The sequence below is a fragment of the Emydura macquarii genome, unplaced genomic scaffold (genome assembly GCF_026122565.2).
Source record: "Emydura macquarii macquarii isolate MOO-44397 ecotype Brisbane River unplaced genomic scaffold, CSIRO-AGI_Emac_v2 contig_2205, whole genome shotgun sequence".
Lineage (NCBI taxonomy): Eukaryota > Metazoa > Chordata > Testudines > Chelidae > Emydura > Emydura macquarii.
Window position 1 is genome coordinate 7,685,581 of NW_027132342.1, and position 14,593 is coordinate 7,700,173.

General features: G+C 40.5%; 1 protein-coding gene across 2 annotated transcripts in view; it reads right to left on the reverse strand.

Moving 5' to 3' along the window:
- The window catches only part of ITPR2 (inositol 1,4,5-trisphosphate receptor type 2), a 328,286-nt gene that overhangs the window by 69,049 nt on the left and 244,644 nt on the right, over nucleotides 1-14,593 (reverse strand). For both annotated transcript variants that reach the window (XM_067559269.1, XM_067559270.1), the window contains exons 39-45: nucleotides 12,671-12,858; nucleotides 11,087-11,270; nucleotides 10,058-10,314; nucleotides 9,640-9,840; nucleotides 6,103-6,213; nucleotides 2,885-2,980; nucleotides 269-385 (exon numbers count right to left, since the gene is read on the reverse strand). In XM_067559269.1, coding sequence (XP_067415370.1) covers nucleotides 269-385; nucleotides 2,885-2,980; nucleotides 6,103-6,213; nucleotides 9,640-9,840; nucleotides 10,058-10,314; nucleotides 11,087-11,270; nucleotides 12,671-12,858 — 1,154 coding nt within the window. The remainder of the gene's footprint in view (nucleotides 1-268; nucleotides 386-2,884; nucleotides 2,981-6,102; nucleotides 6,214-9,639; nucleotides 9,841-10,057; nucleotides 10,315-11,086; nucleotides 11,271-12,670; nucleotides 12,859-14,593) is intronic.

Genomic DNA, 14,593 nt, shown 5'->3' on the forward strand with positions numbered 1-14,593 from the left:
AAACTGAGTGAACATTACCTGCTCCATTCTACGTTATTATTTACATCTCAACAGTAACCACACATCATAGCTGCCCATGCACACAGCAAAACCACACGCTTTGATCCTTGCCCCAAAGACATCCTATATAAACTTGTTCCTGCAGCCGTTACATAGGCAAACCTTCAATTTTTGATGCACACAGAACTAGGGTAGAGGTTAACATCTTGCAACCTTTAAGATTTTTTTTTTTTAAATGGACACAGACCCACAATAATGAAAAACATACCTGATGTGCCAGTATATATATATTGTGGCCAACGTCTTTTGGTGAAATATTATCTCCATTCTCCTCCTCGTCATCACATTCTAGACCCTGATTATATGCGTTTTTCATTACATCCACCTTTAAAACAAATAAAATCAACGGGCTGTCAAATACTTTAATGTACTGTACAGTATCCAGATTTGTTCCCTGTGCTCAGACCAAATATGGACAGGTCCCATGAAGTCCTACAAGAAGAGCATGTACTCTGAAAAGCACATTCTGAGTGAAGAGAAGCCTCAGAAGGTGTTTAGTTTATTTTTACCTCAACTAATTGCACTCAATTTCGCTGTTTTTCCTCTTTGCCATTTTAAGACACAAACTGACAAGTTTGCAGTAAAAATCTAGTCTGGTGCTTACCTGTTTGTTTCAGGGGAAATTAATTGAGATGTGGAGGGGTTTGTACACCAGTGTATAAGGATAGTTTATGTTTAGAGCACTAGCCTGGGGGGCCAGGAGACCTAGGTTCAATGGCCTGCTTTGCCACAGCTTCCGACGTTACCTTGGACAAGGCCCAAATCCTCAAAGGTGCCTATCCCCCATTGATTTCAATTGGAGCTAGGTGCCTACATATCCTTGAGGGTTTGGGCTTTAAATTCTCTATGCCTTGCTTCTCCGTCTATTAAATGAGGATAGGAAAACTATCCAAGCAACACCTCTGCAAGGTAGGGAAAACACATTGAAGGTTGTGAAGTGCCCATTTGCTACAGTAATGGAAGCCAAATAGGTATTTTAGATAGACAGATTCTGAAGGCCTGCAATGGGGCTGTGTGGGAGGAGAAGAGGGAATCATGTCGGTTACCCTCCCTCCTCCTGCCACTATATGCGCCATAGGGGATTTCTGCATTAATGACAAACAAGTTGGTTAGGAGAGGGAACAGGAATTGGGGCAAAGTAGGGTGACTGGCTCTATGCTTACACATAGCACAGAGAGTTAATGATTAGCATTCCCATAGGCTAGGATAGTAGCAATGGAGGGGTTGTGTTACAGCCTCATGGCCTATCTGTGTGTTGGGGGCAGAGGAGAAGTTCACACAATTCCGTCCCTGTTTTCTTAAACTTTGTACAGGGAGGGCCACATTTTAACCTTCTGAATGTTTTACATACTGACGGTGAAATCCTGGCCCCACTAAAGTCAATGGCAAAACTCTCACTGACCTCAGAAGTGCCAAGAATTCACTGCATCAATTTCTTTCCCCCCCAATGGTCACCGTAAAACAGGTATAAAAAGGGGTTTCTGGGACAGAGGCCAAGAAAAATTACAGTATCTACAATTAAGTGATAGATTTTAATCAGCTGTGTGGGAGAGCTTGTGAAATTCACCTTTTCCATTTTTAAAAAAAACAAGGTAATCATATTGTGTGTTTCAAGGAATAAACTAATGGCTTGCAAGGGTCAGGAAGGAATTTTTCTCTCCCTGTACAAACACAGCACAATTATACAGTTTATTTAAGTTTTGTCCTTGAAACCTCAAGGCCAGAGGCAGGATACCAGACTAGATGGACCACTGATCTAATCTGGGTTTAGCAAATCCTTTGAAAAATCCCCACTAATTTCTACTAAAATTTTGTGAAGCTCAAAATGGCAACATTTTTCACTAACAAAACTTCTGCACACAAATTGACACAAATTCTGGGACTTGAGAGAGGTTCCTTTTTGAAACATATATTTAAAGAAAGATTGCTGATGCTGCAGGCAGTGCCTTGTTGTTGGAACTTATTATACAGGACACTTGCAACCTATTCCTGGCTGGAAGCATGCAGCAACATATCTCACTTGCTCACCTATGAGCTGCGGATAAAAGAGCAGTCAAAGAGGAAGGGAAAGTAGGAATCAAGACAGGAGGTTGGGAGGGTCATGGATTTTAAGGCCTCCCAGAGAGTTTACAAAAAACAAAATTTCTTTTTACCTGACATAGGCCCCACCCCGATCCTGCAATGAGATCCATGGGGGGAAAGGAATGGGGGCAGGATGACTGATTCAAAGTGCTCCCCATACAGGCACAAGGGTCTGTCCACACAGATCTTATCATAAGATGGAATCATGGTTTTGCCAGTCACCAAGTTGTCCATTTCAGATGGAACTGGCCACTTCCTCAACTTTTCTCTCATAACAAAGAAATTCATGGGGAACAATTACAAATATTCTCTCTATTCAAAGATGTAGTGAAAAACGTTTTTGACTTTTTGTTTGACCTGCGAGCCATACCTTTTCTTCTTAGTGCTGTATCACGAATGGTACGAGCTTAATTTCCCAGCTACTGACAAAATGGACTTGAAGACAGTTTACTGTAGTGTGATAATTTAGTTAGGAAACCATTACAGAGAAGTGCTTGGAATGGATAAAAATAATGAAGTTGTACAGAATGAAATCATGCATGCTTGATCCTTTTAAAGCACCTTTGGAGAACTAGTACTATCTTGATATGCTATATCCCTATATGTGGCCATTGCTATTCAGGTTAGACACAGTTTCTTTATAAAACATTTTGATGAGAGGTGTTTTTTTTTTTTTTTTTTGGGGGGGGGGGGGGAGGGGGACGGGACCAAAAGATTTATGAATATTCAAAAGTTTTCTTACCAGTTCCCTGGGTCTCATATTAAAAAGAATTCTTTCTGCATTCTCACTGTCATGCCTGCTTTCCATAACAGACAGCAAAAGCTTGGAGGCATTGTTCTAGAGATACAAAACCAAGTTAATGCAAATCTAAAATCTATTTCATGGATTAACGATCCCTGCATTTGTTTTAATTGAGATTACTAGGACCACTTTTTTTAGTGGATACGATTTTAAACTGCTTGCATCTTTTGTGTTACTGACATAGTGAATGGTTTTCCTCTGACTTTAATGGCAATGTACTGTAAAGCTAACTAACTGTGTATAATACATTGAGGAGGTATTTCAAATACTGAAAAATATCTGACTTAAATGCAAAGCTTTATACTGCATTGTGCACAATAAATGAGATCTCATTTCCTGTTCTTATTGCTCACCTCACAGTTTCTGTCATTTTCTTAAAACAACAGAGAGCAGAGGTAATTTCAAAGTGTACTAAACAAAAGGTTTTGCCTATGAGGCATGTTTTCCCTTTTTGTTTATTAAAGCATAATTAGTTATTACCTGAAAGGGTATAAAATTAACGGATTTCACAATCTTCCAATTTAATCTGAGTAACAAGTACTGAGCACATTTCTGGATTCCTGGCGGGAGCATTAACTATCTGCTTTTCACTATCTCCCAGGGATAAAGTATCATGCCCTTACACTATAGCAGCTCACTAACTCCTGAGAATCTGAGACCCTATCTTGCTCCTATTAAACCCAATTACAGCCCCCAGGGGAGGAAGGATGGTCTCGTGATTCAAGCACTATGTACTAGGATTCAGCGGACTTTGGTTCAATTCCCAGCTCTGCCACAAGCTTCCTGTGTGATCTTAGGCAAGTCTCTACACCTCACAGCCCCATCTATAAAATGGGGATAATAATACTTCTATGCTTTGCAAAAGTGCTGTGAAACTAAATGTATTCATGTTTGTGAAGAGCTGAGATGCTAACCCCATGAGGTCCCCTGTATGCATATCTGAAGGCAGAATGGGGTCCCTTATTAGGAGCAGGGCTGGTAGCATGCCTATATATTAAGGTTACCCAATACATCCCATTAAAAGACCCCGTTTTCAGTTGCTTCTAAATTTGCCAAACTATAAGGGTTTAGGGCTGAAATTTGACATGCTGGGTGCCTGCCCCAGGCTGAATTATTTTGGAAAATTCCAACCAAAAAAGTTCAGCTCTTTTCAAGAATGAGGCTAATGGGAAAAATACCATGTGAAAAAGTTCTAGTGACTTTTTCTGTGAGCAGTTCTAGAACCCTCATGCTTTGGAGTGGGGACTTGAAATTTGGCAGGGGGGTGGCCTTTTTTTCCCTGGATCAGAGCTTTTGTTTTCCCACATGAAAATCTGCCTACATTTCACCACGTTATAAGCCTCTGGGGGAGAGGGGGAGGAGGAGGGGGAAATCATAGTTTGCACATGCTCAGTAGAGACTTGCTAGACCTTTACAACTAAAATCTTCAAAGATTCTGTCCACACTGAAGCATGTTCCAGCCCAGGGCTGAGCAGGACTTTCCCCACAGTGGTCATTCTGAGCTGCTGAAGGCGGTTCTGAAGTCAGTCACTGGAACTGAGAGCAGAGAGACTGTCCCTCCTGTTCCCTCAAGCCCCCCACCATAGACCCAGTCAGGGGGAAGAGGAAGCTGCCTGACTAGAATGCAGAGGGCAAAAACTAAACCTGGGTGGGTGGAATGAGCAGATTTGGCCAAAGAACCCTAGGGGGAAACTGGGACTGAAGGAGGGGGGCAGACTAGGATTGGCTGGGTATGGTGCCACGGACTGGGGGGAGTCAGATTGAATGAGGAGCAGGGAAAGGAGACTGGGCCTAGCTAAGCAACGACACTGAAATTGGGAACTGGTAGGGTGGAAGAAAGGAGATGGAGTGGGAGGGAGACAGATATGAGGAGGAGCCAGGGCACAAGGGGAGAACTGGCACTAGTTGGGCAAAGGCAGTGGGACAAAGAGCCGGGGACAAGAAACTAAACAGGGTGTGGGGGCAGATTGAGATTGGATGAGGAACCCGAGGAGCAAGAGAGTGATTGAAAGCCAGTGGGGAGGGGGAAAGTGTGTGGGGGAGAGACAAAGGACAAAGTCATGGGGAGAAACAGGGATTAGCTGAGCAAAGAGACTGGGGACAAGATATGGTGGGAAGAAGATGAGTGCTGGGATGGAGAGTCTGGAGGGTAAGACTAGGACGGGCTAGGCAAGGAGACTGGAACCGAGATGGCCTGGATTTCACCCCACCTATACCCGAGGGGATGCATTATAGAGAAGAGCTGATTAGCCAAAATGAGTCCCAGTTCTGATAAAAGTGCGTTTTCCAGAGCATCTTTAAGATGAGAAGCCTGAGGAGTGGGAACTGGAACTGGCTATAGGAGAAGAAAGGGTCTGGGACAAGGAGACAGGGACAGGTTGGAGGGGATGGGGCAGGACGAATCAAGCATGAAGATATAATCTTTATTTACATAACGGAATACGATTTTTTCCACTGGAGCTCTGCCTCACTCAGTGCACAGGATGGACCTGCACTGGGGATGAATCAAGGTGGTGTACGGAAGAAAGCTGTTGTCTGTAGGACCCACGCTACTCTTATTCCAGAAGCTGGAACTTGTGCAGTGAATGAGGCAAGAGACTGCAAAAAGGATGGTCTCATGGTTAAGGCAGTTGAATACTGCACTGTTGAACTGGATTCTATACCTGCCTAGTATGTGATCATGTAATTAAAGACGGTGTCATAATGCATATGGACAAGTGGGCCCAATTAAGGTTGCACAGGCAAACTTATTCCTGGCATATCGTAATGTTTTGATGAAAAATTTCTGACTAGCTCCATTCAATATATAGAAATACCTAACATGTGACATTACTTGAGAAGCACAGCACAAGATTTATACCCAGAATATAGATTCTTCATACTAGATATACAGTATCTATTCGATAAGGTTTTTGGCAGGAGATGAAGGGTATGTTCCTGGATATGCTGGTGGATAGAAAGGAAATTCTCTGTGGCAGATGCAGTGGCTGAGCTGAGCGGAATCGAGTTAATTTATTTACTAATGCCACTGGGGATAGTGGGCTCTCATGAGATTAAGTAAGCATCAGGGTGCCTAGCACTCTTGCATAGGCTTTTATTATTATTATTATTATTATTACTACTTGAATCTGAACAGGTAAAAAAAATATTTTCTATACCTTTAGCTGAAGCACCAAGTCCATGCAATATTTGCCAAGAGGGTTTATGTCATTCAGGATCAGGGCAATTATAATATCAATTCCATTAGACTCATGGGTAGCAATGCAGGTCTGTAAAAAAAGAAATGAGGAGAGAGAGAGAGAGAGAGAGAGAGAGAGGGATGCACACGTATAAGAACACATTCAAAACAAGGGCCCAGATTGCCGGGCTGCTCTGTGGCAGCATTGCACCTGATGGCCAGTGCAAGGTGTGCTTTATGGTAGCTGGCCTAGGAGGGAGGACCACCACCCGCAGAGGGGGTGCTCTCAGAAGTGTAGAGCCAACATGTTGCCAGTCATCCCTGCTGCAAGTGCAGAGTGTGGCTGGACGAAAGGGGGTACAGTAAAGGATATATCTACACAGCAGCTGGGAGGCGTAATTCACAGCTCGGGTAGACGTAGATGCAGGAGCTCCGGCAGCAACTCAGTACGTACCCGGAGGGTTGGATGGGACTGTACTCAGGCAGCTAGCCTGAGATGCTGCCAGAGCTCCCACGGCCACGCTGCTGGTTTTAGGCACTGCCTCAAGCAGAGTTAGAGGGCGCAGGTCCACTTGAGCTGGAAATCACACCTTTCAGTGGGTGTGTAGATGTACCCTAGGACCAATCCCCAGCTGCTGTGTCAGTCCCACTGGAGAAGCTACAGCAGCCTTCAAGTGCACTGCCAGACCCAGACAAGGGGAGCAAAAATGTCACTTCAAGCCAACTTTGCAACCCCCTCAAGTGGTATTTTGTGGTCAGTGGCTGTTGAGGATTTGGGCCACAGTTCCTAAATTGTACACATATGCAAAAAATCCCTTAGGCAAAACCTGACAGCATACACAATCTGATTTTAAAACAAAACTAATCATTAATTTGCACATGCAGGTGAGTAGTTGTGAGTACTCTTGAGTAGGGATACATCGACACTGCATGCTTCTTTCAGCAGCATGTAGTGCACATACCCACAGAGACCCCCTAAGCCCAGGTATAAATAGCATTGTAGCCAGTGAGGCACAGTTTAGGCAAGTAAAGACATGCCCAAAAAGTGTGGGTGTGCAGCTGAGGACCATACACGACACACCCTCTACTCATGTAAGCCGTACCTCCCACTGCTATTTTTTAGCCCTGTGATGTCCCACTGACTCCTTGCTGCTGGAGCCTTTCCCCTCTGTGGGGAAAGTCTGTGGCAAAAGGGAGGCAGTGAGGAAAGGTCCAACCTCTCTCTGCTGCCTCCCCCCTACCAGAACCCTTCCTCGCCTCAGGAAAAGATGGGCAGCGGGGAAAAGCTCTGGCAGCTTCCTGCTGCTAAAGCCCTTCCCCTCCATAGTGAAAGATTCTAGCGTCGGGGAAAGACCCCGAAAGTGTGGAGCTGCTGAAGTCTTTCCCCACTGTCTCCCCTCTGCCAGAGCCTCTCTCTGACACGTATAGCTACACATACACATTGCAGTGTGGACACCGCCTGCTTTTCTCTGCAGCATACACTACATGCCACCACCCCTGGTATAGAGTGTAGACATAGTCTGTGTAACTAGGCACAGATGCAGGATTTTCTATCCTTACTAGTGGGGATACTTGCTCTTTAAAAAAAAAAAAAAATACGTCTGAAATTTGCAACTGTGTCCAACAGTAATTCTGAACATTTTCACAACTAGAGTTCTGGCCCTTTTAAGCTATAACAAATGTCAGGCTAAAAGAGCACATGGATTTAAAAAAAAAAAAAAAAAAAAGACAATATCATACAACACTAGAGAAGAAAAGGCTCAAAAATAAAAAAGAGAAAAAATGAGATGGAAATGACAGCATGAATAAATGCCTCTGCAATACATAAGACCACATCCTCAGCTGATGTAAAAGAGTGTAACTCCATTCCTTAGTTACTTCACAGCAGGTCTAGGTAATGAACTCTAAACAATCAATCATTTCTTTTCATTACCAGTGTTCTCTGTGAAGCTAGAAAAAAAGTTAACTTGAAAACACATTTTTCTTTCCCTTCACAGTACTCTAATTATCGCTGTATTTTCAAATAGTTTGACCCATGAGTTTTTAAGCAAATATGATTATTTAAATTTCAGTGCACTTAAGATTGTTTAAAGTATGAATTAAGGCTGCTTGATTGTCAGTACTGGAGACAAAAGCACTTTGTAGTTACCAAGATATATACTCGGAAGTAACATTAATATTTATGTTAACTGTATGATCCAATAGGTAACTATTTTAACATTAAGGATCAGGTTTTGGTTTTTGTAATTCTGTCTACTGTCCATTGCTAATCCATAACAAAAGTTGTGAAATTACATCTACTGTTACATCTTCTCTTGCATTTACCGAGGCCAAGCAGAGTGGTGTAAAGCCATTTACTTTTTCTTTCTACCCTCGCAACTGGCATGGAACACACACCCTTCACAAGACTCAAGTATATGACTTTACAGACTTTATCCAGCAAAGCACTTAAACACATACTTAACTGTAAGTCCTCAATGAGACTGTTCACATGTTTAAAGTCAGACATATATGGGCCCCTAAATCTGTGCCAGCAAACACTGAACACACCTTAAAGTAACTGCTGAGTATAGAAAAGCATGTCAGCATACATCTCACACCTGCCTGTCCCTGAATGTTTTTTTTAAAGAAAATCCCTGACATCTGACTGAAGAATTGCATCACCACTACCCAGACCCTGTCTACACTTACCTCCTGGATTTGGCGGCAGTCGACAGGAGTTATGCAAGCTACGCAAAAAACTTGCGTAACTCCCGTCGACTTCTCTGCTCCTCTTCTATGTGCCGTCTTCACTGCACCGCACTGACGGGAACCGCGTTCCCGTCGACGCAGCGCTACACCACTTGTGAAGGTGGTCTTAGTACTCTGATTTCTGGATCGACTGAGCGGTCTTCACTGACTGCTCAGTCGATCCAGAGCAATTGATCTGACGGCGGCGACTTTGCCGCCGTCAGCGTAGCCGTAGCCCTAGTCTTGAAGATGCTGGTCTTGCAAGCACAGTAGAACGCTACGTTAAACATTTGGGAACTCTACGATTTACAGACAGCATACTCTAGAAACCTGCAGAAAGACAACCACAGATAAAAGCTAAGAAATAAGATAGCAAATAAGCAATAAAACCTAAATCTAACTAATGACTTTGCCACGTGCTGCCACAATTACACTTGAAAACCTGAAAGGACTCACAAATTGTGTGCGCGCGCATGTGTGCACACACTCCTGGCCCCCTTCTGGCCAATGGCAAAACTCTCACTGACTTAAATTTGGCTAGGATTTCGCCCCACCTATATCTGAGAGAATGTATTATAGAGAAGACCCGATTAGACAAAATGAGACCCAGTTCTGATAAAAGTGCATTTTCCAGGGCATCTTAAACCTCATGAGGGCGTTGAGTATGCTAAAGCGGAACATATAATTTGAATCAGGTCCTGAATTATTAAGAATATGAAAGGGTTATGTAATGCCCAGAGACACGCAGGGAAATTCTTCCTTGCCAAGAAATTATTCTTCTAGCTACCTGATTCTCATGACATGGGCCTTGGCAGTATTCAGTCAAGCTCTCAAGGGTTTGGTTCACCAGAGCTACATTCTTCTCATTGATGTATAGCCCCAACAGGCCCAGGCCACCTGTTGTACTTCCGCAAATACAGTCCAAAAACTGGAGAGTCTCGCACACTAGGTTGTAATTTGTTTTGTTGTTCTGATTTCTTAAGAAGTTCTGAAAATAAAACAATAGAGATCAGCCATAACACGGGAAAAGCTTTACTTATTCTTGACAAAATCATTTTAATAGTAATTCTCCACTTGCCTTTTGAACAGATGAAGATTTTACCACAAAAAACACTGTAAAAGTAAGTACTCAGAAGTCAGGAAATACAAAAATTAATGTCAAATGCACAATCTTTCCACATACACAGTATGTTACAGAATCATACCTGGAGCTCTCGGTTGTGGTTCTCACATAGCAACTGAAGAAATCTCAGTATTGGCTGCATGATTGTGATAGCAGGGCTCATTGTTGCTTCCTCTGCGGACTTTTCTTCTGTGTTTGCAGCATCTGTTCCTGGGCCCATAAGATCTATTTCTGGGTCCATTTCTCTTCTATACACAGAGTAAGCTTTGGATGTTGCAGAAGACGCTTCTGTTAACTGCCCTTTCATACCCTGTTTCAGGTGCAGTGTTGAATCCCTTACTGTAAATGAAAAAGATAATTCCTATTTTCCCCATGTTCAATTCATTAATAAATAATAATGTTTGGGGGATTTTTCGCACTCAGTGCCTAAAGACCTCAGGGCAACATATAAAAAATATAAGAACAATGTTCTCAAAAGAATAACATGTTCCAAATAAACCTCAAACAAGAATTAAACAGAAAATTAAAACAAAAAAACCACCGTCTTCCTTCCCCATACAATAAATGATGAGAACAATGGATGATCCATAGACTGGGAATTCAGTTGGTATGCTGGAATAAGTCTTTCACGAACAGCCCTATTAGTTTCAGTTTTATTTCTGTTTGTTTAAAAATACAGGGCCAGAGCTTCCATTGGTTTAAGTTGGCATAGCTCTACTGACTTCAACAGAGCCAGTCTGATATAACCAGATGAGAATCTAGCCCATAATTTAGAGACAAGGACAATTACTAGAAATAATTCTTTGTATTAAGAACATTCAGTTTCCAATCAGCTACATTTATTTAGCAGCCCAGAGTTTGCTGTTAAGTTCCAGAGGGGTAGCCGTGTTAGTCCACATACAGCAAAAACAACGAGAGTCCTGTAGCACTTTAAAGACTAACAAATTTAATTTCTTTTAAAGAAATAAGCTTTCATGGGCTGCAACCCACTTTGTCAGATGCAGAGTTTGCTGTAGTTGCTCTGAAAAGCAGATATGGCATCAGATATACACATGCTGTTCGAATAACAAAGCATATCTTTCGCCTCTGTTTTACAGAAATTCCCCATTACCTCTCTTTTTTGGAGCAGATATGGTTAGGTCACTATCATCATCCTTCTTCTTGCTACCCAAATCAATAGTGTTGACTGTCACGGTTGATCGTATTTCCTGCTGAGCAGTTTTCATGCGGTCATGCAGGACTTTAAAGAATTTTTCTGACTTTTTTTGCTCATTCAATTGCTGGTAAGTGGAATACTGCAAGAAAAGGTATTCTTTAGATATCAGTATTTTAAACAAGAAGAAATGCACTATTTCAGCAAAACAAGTAATTTCTAGTAAGGCTGTCAATTAGTCGCAGTTCAATGAGGTGTATTGAAATATATGATTTCTTTTGTTATCTTTTTTACAGTGCAAATATTTGTAATAAAAAATAATATAAAATAACCACTATACACTTTGCATTCTGCACTGTAACTGAAATCAATATATTTGAAAATGTACAAAAACATCCAAAAATATAAATAATACATTTAAATTGGTATTCTATTATTAACAGTGACTAAAACTGTGATTAATTGTGACTATTTTTTTAATCTCATGATTAATTTAAATTGTTTTTTAAATTGTTTGACAACCCTAATTTCTAGATTATCATTAAATAATATACACTAACGAAACACAAATATTGGGTATTGACAACCTAATTCTTTCATAAATTAATATACAAAGCAGGTCAAAATGTTTCAAATTTTGAAACGTCAATGACATTTTGAAATTTTGGAAAAACTGGTAAAAATTTCAATGTTATTTTGATTGTTCAGTGGTTGCAATTTTTCACATTTCAAAATATTAAATTTTGAAAAGAAAAAAAGGGAAATTATTTTGTGAATTTTCCTATTTTTCTAACAGTATGAGTGCTTGATTATTCCCATTTAATAAATAATAATAATAATGTTTATGTAGTACTATAGTTTAAACTACATAAGTTCTTTAAGTTTTCTTTGTCAGATGTTACTTCTCAAACTCAAAGCTACAGACTTCTTCAGATGGACACTCTCTTTCAAAGGGAAAGAGAACAAATTATCTCCCTAAGACACAACATTCTTATAGGACAAAAATATAAAAATCAGACTCCTTAAGCTAGAAATATTACCTATACATTACCTCCAAAATGGAATAATGGTCTTCTGAAATTTCTCACTTTTACATTAATTCTGTTTCTGAGGCTTTTAAGAAGTGTCCTTAAACTTTTTCAGAAAAACAACTTTATTTTGCTGCTATTTTTGACTTGATGATATGGTTTATTTAAAAACCCTCTTCAAAATTCTTAAATTCAGAAACAAATATGGAGTGACAGGAGCTAATATTTCATAAGGCCTTAAGGCAAAGAACAGGCTAAAAACATAAGGCTGAGGCTTAAGGCCATAAGTCTAAGAACAGGCTAGGTACTGCATACATAGAGACAGTTAAAAAGTGTTTTCCGCTGAGGAGGAGTCTCCAGCATGAGATACTGCATGATCGCAAAAGCGTATCTGCATTTGTATTGTAACAATACATTGTTTCATGAGAGAAACTTTTCACAGAACTCACTGAAAAAGAGTTCATTGATCTTCACACCAGGTGCATTTCAAAAGCAATGAATGATAAGTAAATACCTGTGTTTGGGTATTTCCACCTTCAAGTAATGCAATACCAAGTAAGATGGCTTCTGAGAAAATTCTATCATTTTTGGTGCTTACTATAACATCTATGACTAGTTCTGATGCACCTTCTTTGTCCAGAAGACACTGAATATCGGACATCAATATCCCAGACTTATCTGAATCTTGCCCTGAAAAGCCACCTGTAAGTAAGACAAAGATATATCCTGTATATTCATATTGGTATTTGTGTATACATGTTAAAATAAACTGCCTAATAACTGGATATCAATTTCTAAAGTGTTCAGTTTACAGTAGCAATATAACCACTTCAATCTTGAAATTCTTACTCAGTCAAAACTCCCATTTATTTAAATTATAATTTTGCATAAATGACGACTTTAGGGTTGGGCCCCACGAATAAAAACAGTAAGCAAACATGAAATGACATAAGATCAAAACCATAATAACAACAGAGTAATTTTGACAGCAATGAAGATGGAGCCTAAGTGATTTATTCACAGAAACACGTTTTTATTGAATTATTGTATATTTTAAAGGTAAGCTGCAAGAGCTTTTGCAGACAGTGGATCCATGTCATCTTTTGCTTCTTTATGAATTATAAACATAGGCTGAAACATTGTCTTGATAGTTGGGGGGGGGGGGTGGGGGGGGGGGGGGGTGGTGGTTAACCTAAGGCCTGGTCTACACCAAGATTTTGTAATTATAAAACTATTTTGGTTGGGGTGGAAATAGTTAAACACACACACACTCACCCCTAGTTTGAATGCAGTTAAACTGGCATAAAAGTGCCTTACACTAGTACAGCTTATTCACCTTCCCTTATGGGGATAAGCTACTACATAAGAGCTAAGTATTATTATTATTATACTGGTATAAACAGTTTTATATGGATATAACTGTATCCACACTAGGATGATCGTACCATTTTAACTGCACTAGTATAGTAAAATGATACAACTTGAGTGTGTAAACAAGGCATTAAAAATATGAGGCTACACTAGGAAATTAGGTCAGTATAAATACATCACTTGGGGGCGTGAAAAATCCACACCCGAGTGACACAATTAAACCGACCCAACTCCTGGTGTAGACAGTGCTACATTGACGGGAAAATTCTCCTGTTGATCTAGCTACCGCTTCTTGGGGTGGTAGAGTACCTACCCCAAAGACAGAAGCCCTCCTGTTGGTGTGTAGCATCTCCCTGGAAGTGCTACAGCATGCAGCTCACTACAGCATTTTAAGCGTAGACAAGCCCTCAGGAATGTCAAATTCCATCTTCCCTGATTTTACTGGAGGACCTTTGGGAAGTCTTAAGCATCTTTATTCTGAGCTCTGACACTTTAATTGAAGGGGCAACAGTATTTGATCTTGAACAAAAGGCTTATTTTGTGCAAAGCGTTAATTAGTCACTTAAGTTAAATAGGTCTTAATAAAACTCAAACAAAAAGTTTTCAGCAGTCTGACTGAAAATCCCTTTCCATTGCTTAGCTTTCACTATCCTGATATCACCATTTCCCTTGTACTCCAGTCATCGCATAGCCTTCCAGTCAAGACAGGATTTATGTTTATAATGTAAAAAGCAAGCAGAAAACAACCAATCTCTCACCCCCCATAGCCACCACCTTTCAGGCCTCCTTTATATATTAAAATGTCAAAAAGGGTGCAAGCCCAATTCTTTTTCTTTGCAGATCACCTTTAGGAGTGTTTTAGCTTGAAATGCTTGTTCACTCCATTGCATATTTTAACAACCTATATTACTATCTAAGTGACAGAATATCATTATCTGTATGATGCCTCATCAATGCTAACTACGTTTTATGTTCTCCATTGGACTATACAAACTCCAGAACTCATGTATGTTATAGCTCAATAGAATGCACACACACCACCACCATATCCACTAACAAATTAAGT